The sequence below is a fragment of the Zootermopsis nevadensis genome, unplaced genomic scaffold (assembly GCF_977971745.1).
Source record: "Zootermopsis nevadensis isolate Lab colony 2312 unplaced genomic scaffold, Znev_1.0 Znev_ptg000001l, whole genome shotgun sequence".
In the NCBI taxonomy this organism is placed as follows: Eukaryota; Metazoa; Arthropoda; class Insecta; order Blattodea; family Termopsidae; genus Zootermopsis; species Zootermopsis nevadensis.
In genome coordinates, this window is record NW_028259133.1 from 12,302,144 (window position 1) to 12,324,471 (window position 22,328).

The window sequence follows — 22,328 nt, forward strand, 5'->3', positions numbered from 1 at the left end:
AACTAGTGAAAAAATTTAGCAGTTGAATTATTGTGTGATTAATTGCATGTAGTTTGTGCCATGTCTAGTTAACAACAAAATTATGTATTTTCTTTCTTTAAGTCCCAGCTTCTGGTTACAATTGAATGTGTTTTTTCTTCTAAAAACAAAGTAAGCTGATGATTAATCTTTTGTTACTCACACTTTCAAGAAGATTACTGCAGTTAGTATAACTAACTAACTAGATGGCTTACCGAACCCGAAGGTTCATCACCGAATTAACCAAAGCCCTCCACCGGACCCTGTCCTGGGCCAACAAAATCCAGTCTCCTTCAACTCTTATCTCCCATAGATACCGCTTGACATTGTCCTCCCATCTACGTCTAGGTCTCTCCCCCTCAGGCTTCCCAACCAATACCTGGTGCACACCTCTTGTCCCATCCACGTGTGCTACATGCCCCGCCCATCTCTTCTTCTTGACTTAATCACCCTGACAATATTGGGGCAGTTAGTATTCAAATACAAATATGCAGTGTAACCTTTCTAACATACGATTATTTTTATTCTAGCCTCTAGTGGAAGACAAGATGACAGACAGCAATGGCAATGGTGTTACAAACCACAAGTTGGCATCAGATTACAGTAGTGAATATTCTAAAGCATATTCCAACTGTTATTCAAATGGAGTGAATAATGGTTACATGGCCACTGCAGCTACAAAAAGTGACAGGAACAGTAATTCTGACGTCACACATCGCACTTCTTCAATGCTACATAAAAATAAATAGCGGCACGATTTATTTCAACAGGGTTAGATTAAAAACAAACTCATCCAGGTTAAGAAAAATATACACAAACACAGGATTTTCATGGAGGTAACTTCGGTAAATATATTAATTTTCTATGGGAATACCCAGAAATCAACAATGCAGAAACCTCAATAAAGAAACCGTGATGTTTGTAATAATAACAAGAAAAGTGTTGTGATGCAAGTGGAAACAAGCTCTTAAGAACTGGAACGGTTCTGAATCTGCTGAAGCTTGACTAGGAACTTATTTTTTTAAACTGAATGGCAACCATGAAGACTTTTCATCCATTTGTTTGGCTACCGTGAGTTTTAATTTGTAATTACACGGTAAACAGCATAAAAGCATGTCAATTCATTAATCCTTATCATACCAGGCTGAAATATCCCTAGCAGATGTTCTCAGCCTGATATAAATTCAGGAATTTCATTCAGACACACACTTCAGTGGCATAGATGGCCCATTTAGACCATTCACATTCCCTTTCTGGTTACATTCAGCTGATGCGTTAATTTTTGTTCCTGTACCTACATGTACACTTAGTAAGGTACATGTCTAAATTACAGTAACTACATTTGCTAGGGTGTAACGTGCATTAAATTAAAAAGACTGCAATGGGCGGGGAATATTCAAAGGATGGATGGCACAAGAACCCCTAAGAAAGTCCTAAATGCTAAGTATGAAGGGACAAGAACGGTGGGAAAACCTAAAGGAAGAAGGGAAGATGCTGTGAGACGGGATGCTGCCTTCTGATCCAATGTCGAAATTGGAAAATGGCCGCAAATAATAGATCTTCATGGAGGCAGAAAATTGAGTAGGCCAAGGCCCGATATAGGCTGTAGAGCCATTGGATGATGATGATGATGACGACGACGACATTTGCTAGGGTATTTAAGATCAGGTGTTCTATAAAAAATGTCTGAAACTGGACAAGTATTTTTTTAATTCTAGAAAATGTAGTTACACTTTCGGTAACAAGTGGATGAAATTTTGTCAGTAGTAATGGATTACATTCAGACAGTAAGATCCATAAACATTTCTTCTTCTGCAGGGACATTATAAGAGTAACTCAGCGTGTATTAGAAATAAGAAACGGAAACTTTGATTATCATATTCTTCATAATACACCTGTCTTCAACAGTGGACTTTTATGATAATCCTGTTAAAACCATATATATTGTGGTGTTGGTATATAAAAAAAGCAAGACATTTGTTTTGCCACGTACAGAACTGACCATGATTAGTTTTTCCAGAGCTGAAACCTGTATGAATTACTAGAGCAACATTGTATTTTTCTTTTCAATGATTTGTGTGGTTCAGGGAAATTCTGGGTATCATTGTGACATATGGCCAAGTCTTATCTTCCTTCATAATGTTTATATGCGAGAGAAGTAAGATACATATTTCAGCCAAGTTCCATAAATATTAGAACTTCCTTTTTTTGATACTTCTTTCACATTAAACTTCATGAGAATGCAATTTATGACAGTATATTGAATACAAACTGGTGTATTCTCTCAAAATTTATGTTTTCAGCATATTATGATCTGAAGATTTGTCTTCTGGGTTGTTGCGCTGTGTAGTCTGGTCGATGTTAACCAACGTTTCAGAGGTCATACTGCCTCCGTCATTAGGGTAAACATCTATAAACCCAGAAGACAGAAATCTTCATACTCACCGCTGTGAAAACCTCAAATCTTACATATTATGACCTGTTACCTTCTACATAGAAAACTGAATGCAGGGCAGTAAGCAGTCATTTTAATTTAAACGTACTAGTAATATATTTAAATGAACAATTTTTACATGTTTATATTATGAAGTGTTCACACACATGATAATATTGTGAGAGCAGAAGAGAAGTTCACAGAGTACTTCATTACTCATTTTGATATGAAACGCTAAGAAAACCAACATTGTGCTTTTCCTCAATAACACATTGAATATGAAACTGCATTTATTCTTCTGATTTAATAAAGCTGAGTGCAATGTCCTCATTTGTCCAGTCAGAATTTTTATTTGTAGTACACTGCCTTCTTTGTATGTTATATTGTAACAATAATGATTAGTCAAATTAGAATAAATCAGATGAAAAACTCAATCACAGGACAAGTAATTACTATTTTTAAATCAATTGTCTATGAATTATTCTAGAGAAGATTTCTAGGATTTTTAACATCAAGTCAATTTAAGATAGTAGATTTTAAAATTTAAGAGTTTAAAAGCAGAACATTCAGTGCCTTGTGATTTTTTTATGTAATGCAGCCCTAAAGTATATGAACATCTCTGGCCTTGGTCTTCTGTGAAGCACCTGGTATGGAAACAGATTACTGTCACAATGTATGCTGCACATTAACCAACTTTCAGTTGCTGGTTTGATTGTATACAACCTTTGTGAAAACATTGTGATAGAATAGTCATTTTCAGAATTGGAAGGTACGGAATAAGGGCTGGGATGATGCAACTAATGAGAGAGTCCCCACAGTAGCATTTACTGGCCCAAGGAGGAGGTTACTAGTTTTAACACCTGCTGTAATAAAAAATAAAAATAAAGACTTATGTTTTCAAGTACAAGTGAAGAGAGTAAAATGGCTGTTGTGTAGGACTGCACAACATAAAAAATTGTGAGGCATTCAACAGCCACCTTTGGGGGGAGGGCAGTGGAAGATAATCATAACTGTTACATTCCTCAACATGAGGATTAAATAGACAGCTACAAGCTACACGTTTGCTGTTAAGACTACAAGTCATATTCTCCATAAATATGAAGTTAGGATTGTTAACATAACTAAATTATAATTAAAGACTCTGACTTGGATCTGTTGGATATGGATATTGTAAATACATGTAAATATAATAAGTGTAGCAGGTTTAATATGCCAGTGTTTTGTAATTTGAAAGTATCCTTTTTAATTGTGAAATTGTTATTACAGATGTTAGTCAGATTCATAAGTTAGTACTTGATACTGTTGCCTATTTAAAATATGCTTTCCAGTCTTATGATGTTAGATATTTCTTTTTTATTTATTTTTCCAGGTACATTTCTTCAGACCCATAATCTATTTCAGCCATGTTAGGTTCCATTATAAATTACCTTCTTTTCATTTAAAATTTGTGATGTTTATTGTATGAAATGAAAGCCCTTCAGAATATTCATTTGAACTTCGGCACATTACAGAGTGCTGTATTTTTATAAGGCTTCAAGTGTTCACGGCAACTGAACTCAATAAAATCTTCTCGGGTAACAAGTCATGTCAGTTGTGGACAAAAGCCCAATGTTTCAGACTTTCACTTCTTCCACCATTAGGGAAATGATGTGACGGTTGATTCCTGATGATTATATATGTGGTTGAAGATTCCCCCTGTACAGCCATTGTTTAATGGGGAATAACAGCTCAACCTGAAGTTCAGGTGAATCTTGAGTCAAATTTGTCTGCTATTCCCAATTAGCCAATGGCCACATGGGGAACTTTGACCACATATATAAACATCTTCAGCAGTCAAACTTCATATCATTTCCCTGATGATGGAGGCAAAGACAGTCTCCATAATGTCCACAACTGCCATGGCTTGTTGCCTAGGAAGATTTTATTGAATGAAGTATTTCTATTCATGACTTGAAACATGTGATGGCTCCAAGCCATGCAAAGTGTAAGCATATTTATATATGTATGCAAGTAGCCTTATAGACGTATAATTCTGTCTGATAAAAGTAGTTTGCAGTTAAGAAACATTTTGGTAAATAAAATGATTCACTTGAAATGGTAACATTTTTCATTGGTTAACTGGTGAAACTATGTTTCAGCGTGTTATTGGCGATTCTGATTTTGTCAACCGTACTTGTGATTCTTTTGTACAACTGTTGAAAGGAGTACTGTATACTGATAGGTCCTATTTTCATTCTGTGATATCCTTCATAGTACATTTAACAGTCAAATGCTTCAAATTTTTCTGAAGGTTGTGCTTTATAAGTCTTTTTTCTCTCCCTCCATTTAAAATAATATGTTTATTTTCAATTCTGATAAATGCAACAATGTGTGGCTTATATTATTGTACCATTTGCTTCACATGTGTGAATTCTTTTTCCTACAGGCAGATATGTATGCACTGTTAATAAATCAGTGATAATTTATGCAAATAAATACTCAGAAATATAAAACATACTTTATTTCAGCTTGAAACTGAGGTACTGGATATGTATCGATGCCTTGTGCTGAATGCAGTAATTTAATAACTGTGCTGGCTAACATTAATTAAGGACTATCAGTTTTATGAATGCAGTGCAGGAAGTATACATGTAAGCTGTACAAACAATTCGCAGCATCTGGAACGAATATTCAGTAAAAAAGTAATAAGTGTCTCTTTATTATGTATATAAGTGTAATACAAATCTTGAGAATGCAGCAAAGAGTTCAACGGTATGCTAAGGTGACACATGGTATTCTGGATTACACACAAACCATGGTGCAGATATGATAAAGGCTAATTGTCTTGTCATTATACACACATCCTTTGTCCAATTTGTAACGTGTTTGAGAAAAAATGTTTGTTCATTAAAAAAGTAGCATTTTATAAGGCGAAAATATTTCTGAAGATGACATAGCTATGCAACATCTCACTTTATCAGTCATGCTAAATCTTAGTTTTATTTTGCAGTAGTACTTCATTACAATAACTTTAAATGTGACAGCTTATAGTATAATACATTTGTTTCTCTAAATGAATTATAGAGTCAATTTTTCTCTGTCATTATGGCTGAGTGTCATACTGGCATACAGCTATACTGTTATCCCCAGAGTTAGTCTGGCTGGCAGCCCTGTAATACAGGGATTTAAATTCCCTGTTCTTATATGAAAGAGATTTATCATTTGAAAAAAATTGTTAGGATGCTGGGGGATTATTACCATTCTGAGAATAACATGTTTTTGGCAAGATACAAATAATTTTAAGATTTGTGGCTCTCAAGGCAGTGAAAGTGTTGGTCTTATGGATTGTGCAAGACCATTGTTACCGCCCAGAAGACAACATTGACAAAATTATTTTGGTTGACACTGGGGTCTGTGTATAAATTACTCTGTAGCACTGATGCTTCCATAGCGCATCTTTCATCAAAATAATGCATTACTGCAAAGAATATTGCTTACTATTGGAACTTAAATTGAGTCTAATGCCAAAGTAATACTCTTAGCTCTTGCTGTCTATTCACTCACCACACCTTATGAAGTTTTGTGGGCATAATCTTGAGTAATCTCTATAACAAACTTATGTGGTGGATCATGTAGGTTGATTAGTTGACTTTAGATGTAAGAATATTTTTTGGCCAAAAGTGTAACATTCACTGGAAACAGATTAACTCTGAGCAAAGTTTGTGTGACTCTATTAACTAAATATTTATATTCTCACATGTACGCCTGGCTTTTAATAAGTTTTTCCTTACAGATCGGTAGAGTTATTTCAGACAATAAGAAAACACTTTACTTCATTTTTAACATAAATTGGTGGAAAAATATTTGTCACCGGGTCAATAAATATTACATATTCATAGTTTTCACCTGCCTCCTAATAGTGCATATTCTAATATTCCTGTTTTATATAAATATGGTTCCAATTCTTACAGAGGCAGAGTTTTTAAATATATATATATATAAATAAATTAATGGGTGGCCTTGCGACGGGCCAATCCCTCGTCCAAGGAGTCCTACCGAATGTCCATAGATCAAGCCAACGGAAAGTTGGGACCCGTAAAAGGGTACCGGAAAATGTATAAACATTGTTAAACCGGAAATAGAAGAAGAATTAATGGGTTAAACAGTGTTAAGTGAAAGCTATTATTGAAACTTACATTCTGAGTTGGCTATGCTCATCTTAATGGATGAATAGGATGTTACATTACTTGATCTGGGTTCTGAAATGTTACTGTTCTTGGAAAAGTGAACTTCAGTGTACTGTTGTCAATCTTAATATAAAACAGTGAATGCTGCTAATACATTTGTATGCTATTTTGTACTTGCACAGAAGGGAGAAATATTTCTTATAAAGATATGAATGCAGTACCTAGACTTTAATGTTATGCCTGATGATACATATGGAATTGATCTGAATAGTTTATTGCTGCTTATGTTTATTCTTCTTGAACACTGTATAAATATAGTTGAATTCTGGTATAAAAGTGGAAATATTTGTATGATCTTGCAATTCATCATGATGAAAAATTAAATTTGTAATCCTGGATGTAACCAGAATCAGGTTGGGTTAGAGGGTTCAAACCAGGAAGGTCTTAGAGCCAAAGAACTTCCTCTAAACATTCCTTGCAAGTATTTAATTTTCATACTTGTCATTATAGACATTTCTTACAAACAAGTTTTTAAGTTTTACGGTCAGCATATTCAACATGTTGGCAGTATCAATTCGAAACGGTTCTGGTAATGATATATTATGATTATTATTAATGAATTTCTGGATTTTCTCCATCTACTTTTAGAAATTGAACACATCATTTTGGAAAATGGATCTGTTTCAGTCCTCAGGTAAAAAGGATGGTCTGTTAGAAAACGCTAACCTCAATCATTGTTCTGGTAGACACTGATAACTTAAGGAAAGAAACAGATCCACTTTCCAGAATGTTTTGTTCTGTTTGGAATGCTAGACAATGGTTAAAGTCCAGAAACCTGGTAATCCTACTATCGGCAGTACTCAATTAAAACGTGCAGTTTGAGTCACAAGAACTCAGTGGAATGATGGGATACAGTGTGGATAGCTGGTCATCAGTTGCTGTCAAGGCAGGCACTGAATTTTTTTTTTTCACTGCCTTGTCTAGATTCAATTCTAACACCCATCCAATGGGTGATATGAATTCTGTTACTGCTCCTCCATCTAGTACAGAGTATAAGAATGTGTAGAGCTTTACCTTCTTAACAAACCTTACTGTCATGGATAGAATAAAAACAATTGAAAAAATAATCTTATCATAGCATCTGAAGTTTAGGGATGATGTCAATGAAATATACAAAGAAATTTCCTCGTGTTTCAGAGCCAATCCAATTCTGAGTTACATTATGGTATTTATAAGTGTGTGTTATTTCATTATAGAATAGAAAGGCCAGTGGCAATGTACCACACTTAAACATGGTCTCTGTGTTCTTATCTGCTCCTATTTATGTATAAGATATGATACATTTTACATTTTAATTATTCCAGATGTTTGTTCATACACATCATGTAAATCATACAAACATTCCTTCTTCTAAAAGAAAACTGCTTATTTATTTCATGTGATTTACAGCACTTCACTATATCCCTGTGTTGCTAAATCTGAAGGTTTTTATTCAGAGATTTCAGTGTATCACCAAATGACCTTCATATGAGCTGTGTGTAGAGGTATAAGTGGTCTTTATGCCTTCCATCTTTTAGTTGGATTACAGCCAAATTACCATGGTCTAGCGGTTAGAACGCTGGGCTTGTAATACTGGGGTCCCGGTTTTGAATCCCGGCGGTGCTCAGATTTACAACTTGTGTTGGGCAAGGCTGTGGTCCAGGCATCACAGAGTTTTAATCCGGGGTTTCCCCGGTTTATCCGTGTTATCCCAACAATTACTCCACTTTCATCATCATCTCGCAAAAAGGGGGTCACAGCAGGAGCATTAAATGTCACAGTCCCGACTGAACCCATGTACTAATGGGTCGTGAATCCTGCTAACCACCAATGCACACCATGCTGAATGGTGTGTACTGGATACGAAAAAAAAGCCAAATTTTGTTGAATAATAAAACAGTAGTCTTCGAACGAAAACCAGTGGTACAATGTAACTTGGCAAGTTGATTTAGTAGTTAGATTTCTATTTAATTTTGCTTAGAAATAAAAATTATGAATGCATAATAATTTTTTTTCTTGGAAGTTCCATTTGTTGGGAACTTATCAGTTATCGTCAGGAATGGTCATCTGTCTCCAGTGTAAGGATTTAAGGAGAGAGACATTGCTCTGCTGAAATCATTCGGCTTTCCATAGGAACAGAAATCTCTGAGTGTAGGAACCTTTATATTAACAGCTCATGTATAGAGGGATATTGTGAAAAATTTGCTGGATGTTTGTTTTCTTGTAACAATCCTTTGTACAATTTATAATGCATACTTTTTACATATATGGACAAATCAAAAAATGAACTTATAAAAGTTACTTTAAAGGGAAAAATTATTTTATCAGCAGTTTTTTTACAACGAATATAGCCTTAAATATAAATGGTCTGTTGGAATGCTATATACTGATGTACCCATGGTATGGGACCAAAATCAAAAATCTTTTAGATTTTTAAAAGTAGGATGAACTCCTGCAATGCATTTCAGTCTATATAACCTTACAAAAAGGCTGCAGATCTTGTATAGAAAGTTGTAAAAGTCTTTGTTGCAAAAGTGTGCATAAGTACATGTTTCTGTAAGCTTTAATGTTGCCAGGGGTGGAGTGTTAGTGTTAGCATGACTAACACTTAGAATAGTAAAATTAAAAAGTCTTGTCTTCCTTTCATGGTTCAGATACACTGGAACAAAGCAAAACCAGATAGAATGCATCATTTGCCAGCTACAGCATACCAGGCATTGTTAGCCAGCTAGTTGAGGCTTACATTTACTGTAAGCTAATGATGCAATTTATCTGATCAGTTCTCCTGTGTTCCAGTATTTTGAGTACCAATGAACCATGAAAATAAGACAGAGGACTTTTTATTTTTTGTTTTTAGCTGGGCTAATGTGGTCAAAATGGCAAACATGAATGCTTCACCCCTGATCGATGCATAAAATTGTCAAACATAGTTTTATTAACAAGGATAATGAGGGGTGAAGAACAAATTCTTGAAAGAGAGAATTTGTTGGTGTTTATCTCATCCTGTATTACTTGATTATATAATGAGTTATTTTTAATTATGTTAGACTGATGCAAAAACTTTTGTCTGTCATCTGAATAGATGTACAAATTTTGTAAGTAAGAGTGAACTCTCTTTCATTCATTATAAGCAAACTCTATGACAATTGAATATAACATGGCTTAGAGAGTGCTGCTGTATTATATTATACTTGTAGGTTTAATCATTCATTGACAGAAATACACTACTTCTTTGTATAATATTAGGGTTTAAATTAATTTTAAATACCTCAGAATTAATCTGCAACATTAAAACTTTATACATTCTCAATAGAAGATCTGGAACCATGCAAACATTTACTGTTTCATATATTTTTAATAAATACAGCATCAAAGCCTCCTTGGCAAACTCTGGTATTTGAAGAGGAGTCTTTGAAATATGAGGCTTTTTTAAACCACAGCAGTATGAGATGATACTAATCACATTTCAACATTCTGAAGCTCTTCATTAAACAGTTACATATAATATTCCTTACAATAAGTTGAGGTTATTTTTTTACTTCAGCAGTAGACAGCATTATTACATGTTAGCAAATCCTTTGAATTATTTTCTCCAATTTGAAAACCTTCACCATTGTTGAACTTTTTTAAATTTCATTTAAGGTGAAAGATGGTTACAAAAATACTGAACTGGAGTTTTGGAACAGTGAATGTTCTGATACAGAATATTGTTAAATTTAGTTCATATTCTACCTGGTGTCCCTGGTTAGAGATCTGTTAACAACTTGTATGTATATATATGAGCAGATATTTTTGTATATAAGATTTGGGTTGAAAGAATTTTGGAGAATATTAAATGTTATTTACAGTTGTTTCTATTTCAATTATATTATTTTGAGGTTCAAATATTTGGCCTACTTTTTCTAATTTCAAGCTTAAACATAAGATACACTTTTATTTCCTCTGTTTTCCCACAAGTACACACAATTTAATTTCATTGGAACACATTTCCACTTGATTTAACTATAAACCAGCAGTACACAGGTAGCTAATTGACATTCATTTGAAACTTAGTGTATTAAAATTGGGACATTTGGGGCTTAAGTCAGATGGGTCACATAAAACATAAAAGAAATCTGCATGCATTTCGCAGGTTTTCAGTTTGACATGCCTGGTATAGTCAGCATATTTGTACCATTTTATTTCTGTATTCAGTATTTTGTTTGTTATTTAAGATTAAGCTATTTTTGCTGCTGAACAATATCTGTTATGAGTAAGAAGTGTATTCTCAATTTTTGTACGGTTCATGGATAGTTTGTGAATATTAATGAATGCTTAACATTTTTTTCCAGATTCTTTTCTGCTGTTGACGTACAAGATGGCTACTGTATGTGGTACTATCATTTGCGCTTGTCTGAATTATTATTAACACCATTTTTAATTCATTGATAATACAATGTAAAATAGAGTTGAGCTGATCACTGAAACTAGTGGAAGTGAGTATGAGGTTGTGAATGTCTGGAGGCAAAACTGTTCAGTGTAACTCTACATGTCCAGTTTTGAAAATGTTAGTTTTCCTTAACAGAGCTTTCTATTGCATGTTAAAGGAGTTTCTAAATTTGATGATTAATTTATATGCCAAATATGATCTTATATTTATATGAGACTGAGGAGTACTGTAGTGGTGAGTAAATTATTCATTTAATGAAATATATTAAATGAGAAACAGTATGGAATAAAAATGCATGTTCAGTTTTAAGGTAACATATTCAGTTTATATATTTCTGTTTGAGGAATGAATGTTGCTTTGTATTTGAGGGGTCCCAGGTTAAAACACTAGCCTGGTGACTGGCTATCATGACAAGTTTTTTATACTTTCCTCAATAATCCAGGCAAATGTTAGGATAGTACCACAAATCATACCACCCTTCCACATCCTTTCCAATTCATTAGTCACTAACTGTGCTATCAGTCAATGCTCTGAGCTATTGAAAGTCATTAAATCAAATAAATAAATTGTGTTGTTCTGTAATGTACAAATTTGTTTAATGTTGATGACATTTAATTGCATGTAAGGAAATTATTTCAGTGACTTTGTTGGTTAACTCAAGGGGTAAACAGTTTTTTGGGTCTTAAAGGGAAAACAAATTTTATTCTTGACACAGGGAAGATTTCTCATTATATCCTACAAAGTAAAGCTACCAACATTATAGTTTGCTTGATAATACAAAATAATTGAAATCTGCATGATGCTGAAAATTCAATGTGTGTTCAAGCTAATGGCTACATTTTGTAATGCAGGGATCTTAACTAACAATTCTTTAGCAAAATTAATTTTGGTCCGTATTGGACCAATATAAACTGTGTTTATATGAATTTGTCATCCCATAGCCCTATTAACAAAACATAACCTAAGACCTTTATTATTCAAACAAACAGTGCATATTTAATTAAATATGAGGAAAAATAACTTACACCCGTCTGCAGTGTAATAGCTGTCAGCAGTAGAATAACGCTGTGCAGTGTGTTCTAGGAGCTTTATATTAAGTCAGTTATCTGAATTTAGATGACCACAATTTATTCTAATGAAGACAATTTTAATATTTTAACCCATAAAAATGTATAACAGTATTCTAACATGTTTAATTCAGTAGTATATGAGGTTCCACAATCCCCTTGTGTCGGAGATGCACACAGTTCCAAAGTAAGGCCGAAATCAGTGTTTAGATGAAGTTACCACAAACCTGTTTGTTTTTAAAATGTATGTATAAAAACAATGCGAACTTGACTTTTTCGATCCTTTAATAGAATAAAACACGTTCTAATTTGTCAATAAAGCTGAGCAAAGATATTAATGAAATAGCATATTCATTGAGATCTCATGTGTCTTTTAAATTAAGCATCTTTCAACCTATCACTTATATTCATAAACTGTTGGTATTCAAAACGCAATACAATACTGCCAACGTGGCAACCTGTTAAAAAGGAACAACCTACATTATGGCCTTACACCAACGGACCATGTTGAAAGTTTCTGTGCTCTGTAGTGGCAAACTTTATACTCCAGAATTGCAGTGGAGTCTCCTACAGTCTTTGAAGTGTAAGTAGGTACTCTGTGACAAAGGAAGGAACGTGTGTGGGCAGGAGCACGTGTGTCTGTTTTAGGAAGACGTTGCAGAAATGTCTGATAGTGAATCAAATATTGAAGATGTAGAAAGCGACTCTGATCTGGAGGTAAAATAGAAAATTAATTTTTTTGTGATGAGGTCTGTATAGATTGTGTTATGTAAATTATATTTGCCTAGAAAGCCTGCATTACAGGCGCATAGGTTGTAGAACGTCGAATGAGGCAGTTGAGAAGGATACTAATGGGATATATGTAATCAGCTTTTGAGTGTATAGCCGCAGAAAATCACGATAGATTTTTTTAGGTTAATGTCTAAGTAAAGATTTTAAACTCATGCCTGTTGAATACAAATATGTGGTAAACTTCTACCAGACTACACTGTTCAAGAACCCAGAAAACAGCTATCTTCAGACTCACCGCTGTGAAAACCTCAAATCCTACAAATATGTGATAATCTGTAATATTTAGAATCGGAGTTCACACAGTTTACACAAAACTAAGATGCTGTTTGAGCAAGGAGTAAAATCACCTTCACCTCATACATGAGTAAAAACATGTTTTCCAGGCAACTCAGATGTTGTTTACGGTTGTTATATCTACGCTACATTCTCACTTTGAGGGAGGAACATAGATTTAGGATCTTTGAGAATAGTGTTGAGGAGGATATTTGGACCTAAAAGGGAGGAGAAAATTGCATAAGATGAGCTTTACGGCCTGTACTCCCCACTTGATGTTGTTAGGGTGGTTAAATCAAGGAGGATGAGGTGGTCGGAACATGCTGTATCCATGGTGGAGGGGAGAGGTGTTTATAAGACCTGAAGGGAGGTGACCGCTGGGAAGGTCCAGGTGTAGGTGGGAGGAAAACATTAAGATGGACCTTAGGGAGGCAGGAATTGATGGAGTGAACTGGATGCTGCTTGGGAATTGATCAGAACTGCTGTCACTTACTGCTGTGCACCTGTACATTTACTCTTGTCCTATATAGCAGATTGAATGGTTCAATTCATTGGTTCATTTAACTTTGTAGATTTGTTTTTGTTACTTATAGTTCAGTTGAATGAGTTCTTCACCAAGAATAAATACTGCAGCTGGTGTAGAAAAAGTGCCACTACCTAAATATTGGTTAACTTGGAGTGAGATTTGAGGTTCTTACAGTGATGAAGATATAGGTCCATATAGTGTTACTGCCTGTCAAGTTGGTATGAGTTTAGGTTTTGATTGTTACAGTATTGACAGTCACAAAGAACCATTTCTGTTTGATTTCAAGGCCAAGAACCAACCAGCTTTTGACAATTTTGTGTGCATTTAACACACTGTATAACTAGTAAGGTCATACATGGCAAAAGATATAGAGAAGCCACGACTAAAAGTCGTGTTCTCATCTTTATTTTTATACAGTGTGTTGACAGCATGAGGGAACAAACTAAGGACTATAATATTAAATGGATCTGGCACTTTGATGATGAAGGTTATTTCGAATAATATTGTTACATTTTGAGAATGATTAAAAAGTTCTGTGAAGTACATTTATTTTTTTACAGTTGCAAGAAGCATTTGCAAAGGGACTAGTGAAACCAGGGTTGAATATAGTGTCCACTGAGCAGAGGAAACACTATAAAAATGATGTGGTAAGTAAGGAATGCTAATCATCACTTGGTGACTGGAAAAATTGAGATCTACAGCTGTTATAGAAGTATGGAACAGTTTATTAATGAGAATATCATGTATTATATCAAGGGGTGGGTGCTGTGATATTATTTGAATGTACACGTACTACAAAGAACGATAAATCTTATGATGTAAGGGATAGTTTTTGTGAGGAATGACAACAAGTATTCAGTTTCATATTCTGTATGAAGAGTTTGTTAGAAGGCTTGAATAGTGTTAAAAGGAGGGTGAACATTTTCAGACATTTAGGAGGGTTTGTACATAATTATTGTGAAATACAGAAAGCATCCATCTTTTATCCTTTTTTTGAATCGACTATACTAAAGTAATGAAATTGCCTAAAACACCCAATTTTTTTTATACCTCTTTGTACTTCTACCACTTGGGTAACACATGAAAGTTAGTGAACTGCAACTTCCATTATCAGATTTAAAAAACGAAGGGCTGTGTTATCACAAATATTTTATGTTATTTACTACTGGGGCATTGCATGTGGAATCTTAGCAACTACAGGAGGACAAATCTGATATTGTGTATAGTTTAGTGGGACAGTTATGAATCACAATGGAAAATATGTGCGTGCATAAGCACATGCCTCATTATGAGTGGTCCTTATATATATATATATATGCGAAAGTTGTCCTATGAAGCTTATATCACTACATACCTAATTCATGTTGTTTTCCTGGTTTATAGGCTGAACTTAAAAGGAAGTTGTCAGACATAAAATTGAAGCTTGACTGGATTGAATGTTTGGATCTGGTAAATGGTCAGGCACCCCTTGCACCCGAACTTGCGCTGAAGGTAAGCCATATTAATTTTGAACTTGAGAATTATATCCTATGATGTGTCGTACCATAGTACGATGTGCAGTCATTGCCGGTAGGAAATTTATATTGTTGTATATTATAAAAGTTACAGTATTTGACATGGGGAACTGAATGCATGTTGCAATTAGAATGCCTGTAACTGTGACAGTTTTACTCAAAATCCAACTTAATTTCACTTGAACTTTCAATTTTAATGCAGTTACACACTGTCAGAGATATTTATCATATTTTGCTTCTAAGCTCCCATTTATTTATATGAATTTCAAAACATCGTATGTTGTTTACAGTCTTTTGAAGTGTACTAGATGTGAGAATACTAGACAGCAGTGTTATGTTTAGTTAACACAGACTAAAATTAGATTAAATTTGTATTACATAATTTGCCCAAATGAAACTAAATATTCAGTATGAGAAGTAAAGCCTGTAAGACTGAACACTATTCTTATTATAGTTCTTCATGCTGTAACATTTTAGAAAGCCCAGGTCCCGTTATTTGTTTGTGTTGCCCCTTACTAGGTATTCTTTACTCGGTGTGCACAAAATAAATACACAACTGTGTCTGTCTGGCTGCCCATCTGATTAAAATTGAAAACCACTGGATGGATTTTTATTAAATTTTATATTGACATTATGCCATTGGAGGCTACACTAAATCTGAGTTTACTATAAAGATATGTGTTACCTTTCAGATAGTTTTGATTTCAAGTCATTGTTAATTTTATAAAAGTTCAGTTATTAATACCACAGTAATTTTCATATTATTTTGTTCAATCTTACGTGGTTTGAACAGTGGAACAATGTACCTTTGTGCCATAACACAATTTTCACGTTATAGGTCTACACTTATAAAACCTGTGTCATTAATTTTTTTCAGTTGTTTTGCCTTTATGCTTAAATAATGTACTTTAATATATAATAGTGTAATGTACATTTATATTGGTGTTCCTCAGTGACACAAAATGTTTCCCTTGCATTGGTTATTTCCCAAATCATATAACTGGCCATGTAAGAAGGTTGCAAGAGCCACATGTGGTATGCAGGCTACAGGTTGCTGGCCCCTGCTGTGGTGTAAACTTTATCCATGTCCAATACAGAGGGAATTTTGTATAACACTTAGTCACACATGAATACTGCAAGGCAGTTTAATACAGTTACTCTTATCACTGCTGCTGACTTACAATTGATGGATGTTGTGTATAGTGGAAAGGCCATTCCATGTCTGGTGCCATATATCCTCCATGTAGAATTCTTGCTAACACCAAAATAAAACTGTAATTTCTAGTTAAGTCCTGCGCCGTCTGAGGCATCATGCTTCGGACCGGCGATACGGAATGCGCGCTGGTTCGAGTCTCGGGAGAGAAGACATTTTCTCATGAGCTTTCGACTGGTGTATGGGACCGTTGCCAACCCAGCATCGTGTGGAAATTGGGGAGCTACAATGAGTAGCGTAATCTGGTCAGGAAATTAGCAATGGCTGGGGGTTCGTCATGCTGACCACATGTCACCCTATATGTGGTTGGATGATTGTTCACCTCTGCTTAGGCATGTGAACGTGAGGCCAGCAGTCATGCTAGTCGGCTTTGGCTCTCTGGAGCTGTTACGTCACGGATTTAATTTTATATTTAATTTCTAGTTAAAGATGTTATCCTGTAGTGTGGTTTTGTCTAGGTCAATACTGAGGCATCTGAGACTATTGTTACACTTTATAAGGTAGCAATTTGATGGGGAAATACAGCTTTGAGTTGAGTACAAGTGTTTGTTTCTTGTCCTTATATACTTATTTCATGTGTTCACAAGTTACAAGAAGAAGAGCTGCGGCATGAAGCGAAGTTTATGAAAGTTAAAGGAAAGGGTCAGAAGTTGCAGAGTGTCAAAACAGACGATCTAGCTCTAAATGATTTCCGTCGGGAAACGATGTTCCATCGCCAAGCGCAGGCAGCTGTTCTCATTGCTATTCCCAAACTTAAAGAACTGGGTGTGAAGACTAAACGTCCAGATGATTACTTTGCTGAAATGGCAAAGTCAGATCAACACATGCAGAAGGTGAGTGAATATATTTTTATATCACCAGCAGTGTTTTAAAGGTTAATTTCAGTTGTATATGAAAGAAAGTGATGCATTGTGCATGTTTATTTGTTATGAAAACAAAATATCATTCTAATAGTCTGTTTCTTTTAGGTACGAGATGTTATGATGAAGAAACAGCATGCACAAGAACGCAGTGAACGTGTACGTCAACTGCGTCAGCTCCGTAAGGTTGGAAAGCAGGTTCAGAAAGAGGCTAAGGTCCGCCAAGCTAGTGAAAAAAGGCAACTGTTGGAAGAAGTGAAGAAGTACAGAAAAGGACTGCGTACAGATCTGGACTTCTTGGAGGAGAAAAAGAAAAAGCAGAAACCATCAGCTTCTCAAGGAAATAGGAAGGGGCCTGTAAATAAAAAGTAAAGATAATTTATATTTTTAGTAATGTCTGTTCTGGAGTGTTCTGTCAAATACTTTGTGTGCTAAAAGTCATGCAACCCAAGGTTGAATGTTATATTTACTATATACCAGTATTAAGCTATACTTGCATATTAAGGTTGTAATTACATAATTACAACATGTTTAAAATGTTCTCCAAACTGTTGATGATATAACTGAACCCATTTCAGTATGTTCCTAGAAACTTTATGAATAATGATACCATCGATTTTTTTCCAGTCTTCGTCCCATTTTTGGTTTTTAGTTGCTCTGATATTTGTGGATTGTTCTTGTAGACCAACTCCATTAAAATGGTGTTGAACAGTAAATGCACGCTGCACTGTTGAAAGTAATATAATGTTTGTTGCACAAAGAATTGGCTAAGAAGAAACTGCACCAACCACTGAGTTATTGGGGTCACAGGAGTCCAGTATTACTATTGGGCATGGAAATTGAAGTTTTCCAATCACATTTACAAAATATTTGTTTTTGAAATTTTGGTTTGTGTGAGTTGGGATACTGTGTATTAAGAATTACATTTAAGTAGAATGAACAGACCGCTACTTCTGTTATTGGTTAACATTTTAGCTACATGTTCACCATTATCAGTTCAGTATATACTACATGATTCTTAATTATGCCAAACAATGCCTTTAGACATTTCTGAGTTATTACATATTATATCATAAGTTACTAACAGTCACTTTTGGTTTTTGTCATCTGGTTAAAACACTATAAAAGCTGTGATTCACATTCACAATTACAACATTTAAAAATTAAATAAAACATATGACATTCCACATTTACATTTTTCTGTTTTTGTTCAGGTTGCACCACTGCTTCAAAGTCTTCTGTGTAAACTGTTATACAGATGTATTCATGTACCCATTTTAGGTGTCTAGATATCACTCTTGTAACAATACTAGGTGACCTAGGTGGCATTTCAAAGTTTATTATTATATAATATTCTAAATAGCCAACTTAAATATTGTTACATCCACATATTCTCCTGAGCACTTTCATTTCAAGCCTTTGTAATTTGTTTTTCTCTAATAAGAAACCACATTTCATGCCCCTATGAGTACAAATAGAAAAAATATTTGTAATATCCTGGTGTTCAGTGTTTTGTAAAGTGAGTGAGATGGGGAACTGAAAAACAAGAATCATTTTTAGATTCTGTTCTTGTCTGAGTTTCTTCAAGAACCTGATTATTATGTGTTACTTTTGAGTCTAGATACTTAATGTTTCAAAACAGTCACATTTACCTGTGACATAAATATTTGTTCCATGTCACGTTCATATAATTTGTTTCATTATTTGTCATGGTTTATATACGTAATATTTGTATGAAATGTTACAGGGTTCAAGGAAAACGTCGATATAAAGACCAAAAGTTTGGGTATGGTGGAAAGAAAAAGGGAATGAAGAGAAATACAAAGAACAGTAGTTCAGACGTTTCCGAGTTCAAACGGCCAAGCAAACTAAAACGTCCTGGAGCTGCACAAAAGCATCAACGACCAGGGAAAAACAGACGTTTAAAAATGAAAGCTGGAAAGAAGTAATTTTTTCAGTTACAATCATCTAAATGAAGGTACTATCACACTGTTCACTTGAAGAAGAACTCTGTAGTTAGAATAGCCAGTGCTGTCAATCATCTGAATTTTAAAACCCTTCTGTTCCTTCCGTCCTTTATCTGGTTATTGCTGGGAGGACAGTATGCTGCATAAAGTAATTTTTTCCCACTGCTTTGTTCTGGCTAGGCAGGCATATACAGTTCAGTAGTACATAATGTAATTTAGTTGGTAATTACAAGCCTTATAATGTGACACCGCAGCAGTAAATAAGTGAATGGATTCAGGTGGCTATCTTCTGGGTTGCACCATGTAGTCTGGTAAAAGTACAGACATTTCAGACATGCTTAGCGCCTCCATCACGTGATGAGATTTTCCTGATGATAGAGGATGCCAGCACTTCTGAAATTTCGGTGAACTTTACCAGACTACATGGCACGACAGTCTACATACTCACCACCACAGGAACCAATTTAATGTTGAATATAAATAAGTCACTGTTTGTTTCTTGCAGTGTGGTAATGATTTTGTGTCATTTAAGAGATTATCCTTATTATGGCATTTATCATAATCTGATTGCAGTTGTGTTCAAGAATTGCATTATTTCTGAAGCCACTTTCTGGTATAATCAAAGTTCAGTCGTTGTTTTTGTTGTAGGCTACAACACCTTGTGAATAAAGTTTTATTTTTATCACATTAATTAATTTTAACCCCACATTCCTAGTCCATTCACCAAAATTACCATCACCTCACCCGATGACAATGATACCTGTATACAAGTCTCTGCAATGAACTGTAAATTGCATCCAGTCAGTAGTAATTGGAGATACAGTTGAAAGCTTTCTAAACCATCACCTCCAAGTACGGCATGCGTTTGTGTTGCCTCGAGCCCTGTCTCACTCCCGGGACCTACTGTACTAATTTACTGTACAAGTTAAATCTGCTGTCTGTGGCTGACACCAGTCACGCTATTAACCAAGACAAGGCCGTGGATCCACGTTAAGATTGAGTTCATGCAGTACATAAAACATTGACCTCACAGCACATGCTTTCTTTATGCTTGCCACTTGGAGCATAGTACCTAAAAGACGCTAATGTGAACCAGATAGTCTAGGCTGTTATTGTTTTGTTCTGTTCAGGCTCAATCTACCAAGCTAGTCAGATAGTGTGCCGTAGTTTTAGCTGATCATATCACAAAGCTGTCATCATCTGGAAATGACTGCCCTCCAAAAGTGAAGGTTCATAGCCAAATTGCCCTCACAGTACAATAAACAATTTTCATGTATTCAGCACTTGACACATCACTGACTTGTATAAATGTAAGCAGCTGCTGATTTACTCAGAGAATATTGGCTCTAGCCTAGATATTGGCACACGAATTCCTTACTGCGGTAACTCGCCATCAACGTCATTCAGCTACTGTAATTTTATACATTTATTACATTCTTTAAATTTTCCAAAATTATTAAAGGGGACCGTTTTAGCACAACGCCGTGCAAGCCGAGCTATCCACATTCTTTATGGGTCTGTTTAAGATGGTCTAAAGCAGGGGTCGTCAACCTTTTTATACCTACCGCCCACTTTTGTATCTTTGTTGATGGTAAAATTTCCTTACCGCCCACCAGTGCCGCACGTACTGCCCACCACCATGAAAGAGGTACAGCTCGAAGACTGAGTGATGGCCGGTGGTAAGCCCCGCCCTTGTTATGCACACTAAAGTCGTGCCTTTGGCTATGGAGCTCATTCGTTGCTCCCTCATCCACGAGTATACTTCGAGAAGTGTCCGGTGAATTATTATCTATATTCAAAGTTTAGAGACGGAATTCAAAAGTAAATTGCAAAAGCATATTTTAAAAAGTCAAACTCGCGAAGTTGTTACCTATATATTTTATATATAGGGAGGAAGAACAAAATTTGTAACAACGGACAAAAACCGCCATCACCCACGATGAAAGCTTGAATCGCCCACTAGTGGGCGGTAGGGACCAGGTTGACGACCCCTGGTCTAAAGTGTTTATGTTCCTCCGGCTCTTGAATATGTGCTGCCACATAGTTAGCATCGTGCTTTTTTTTTCCAGTTGTTAAATTTTCCAAATATTGCCTGATGGCTGGAGGTCTTTTCAACATCTTGAAGATGGAAGAATTACTACTGTATATAACATATTGAAATATCTTGTACTACCCACTTCAGCTGTCCACCAGTAGCCCATCCTTGCAAGGAGGAACAACGGTAAGGTAAGATATGATTTTATGCATTGTTGTAATCACACATCACTAAAATGTAGAAGGCATATTGAAGTTTTAATATTAACAATTAACCATCAGGTAGGTAATTTATGCCATTGTATGATGTTTTAATGTTGATTAACTTAGGTGGGACAGCATGAATGTCTTGCTCTCAGGTTCCGTGTGAAAGCAACGATTTTGCAGCAGACATTTAATTGTTCGTTCTGAAAACTTTTTAGGAGTTTTATCTTTGCTCTTCGTATTCTGCCTGCGTCTATCTTGGTCTGCTGATTTTCTGCTGTGTTAAAATATGCAAGTTACTTGTTTTGGGTAATATTTTTAACGGTCCGGAAACATTGACTCCGTGAATTATTTCTATAAGTTTGTCTTGAATTTTACAATTTATGAAATTATTTCCAAAATCAAGTGTTTATTTTACATTTTTAATTTCTTGCATCTCTCTTTTTGGTCGGTTTCCATGACTGTATTCGGCAAAATATTTCTGACGTAAGATTCTGAGAACTGCTGAATGGATTATTATGAAATTTAATGTTTTTATCACCACATTCCAATTTTGGTTAAAATTAGGCAACAGAAATGAACACTTCATATAAATATCCACACGCAGGTCTTTACATCTCATTTAACTCACTAAATATTTATCAGAGTGAAAAATGTTTGGGACAGTAGACATAGAGAAAGGTAAAACATTTTGTACTCAATGCACTTTTCATAAGCCTTACAGGTTTGGAGATAGTTAAAATGGATTTCTATCGTATGTGTCTCATAACTTGGGGAACTATTGGACTGATT

At 35.1% G+C, this 22,328-nt stretch overlaps 2 protein-coding genes across 5 annotated transcripts in view; both read left to right on the plus strand.

Moving 5' to 3' along the window:
• LOC110829941 (very long chain fatty acid elongase AAEL008004) overlaps nucleotides 1-10,514 on the plus strand; it is a 124,843-nt gene extending 114,329 nt beyond the window's left edge. For all 3 annotated transcript variants that reach the window (XM_022064184.2, XM_022064185.2, XM_022064183.2), the window contains exon 9: nucleotides 549-10,514. In XM_022064184.2, the coding sequence (XP_021919876.1) occupies nucleotides 549-767 (219 nt within the window). In that variant the 3' untranslated portion in view covers nucleotides 768-10,514. The remainder of the gene's footprint in view (nucleotides 1-548) is intronic.
• Nucleotides 10,515-12,703: 2,189 nt separating this feature from the next.
• The window catches only part of LOC110829932 (putative rRNA-processing protein EBP2 homolog), a 146,406-nt gene continuing 136,781 nt past the window's right edge, over nucleotides 12,704-22,328 (plus strand). The window contains exons 1-7 of one of the 2 annotated variants that reach the window (XR_015534848.1): nucleotides 12,704-12,870; nucleotides 14,305-14,391; nucleotides 15,128-15,235; nucleotides 17,059-17,304; nucleotides 17,440-17,699; nucleotides 19,079-19,309; nucleotides 21,368-21,524. Coding sequence is in view for 1 of the 2 variants with exons in the window: in XM_022064162.2 (XP_021919854.2) it covers nucleotides 12,817-12,870; nucleotides 14,305-14,391; nucleotides 15,128-15,235; nucleotides 17,059-17,304; nucleotides 17,440-17,699; nucleotides 19,079-19,280 (957 nt within the window). In the remaining variant the exon portion in view is untranslated. Of the gene's footprint in view, nucleotides 12,871-14,304; nucleotides 14,392-15,127; nucleotides 15,236-17,058; nucleotides 17,305-17,439; nucleotides 17,700-19,078; nucleotides 19,981-21,367; nucleotides 21,525-22,328 lie in introns of those variants that run through there. The other variant, XM_022064162.2, reaches the window with a different exon arrangement.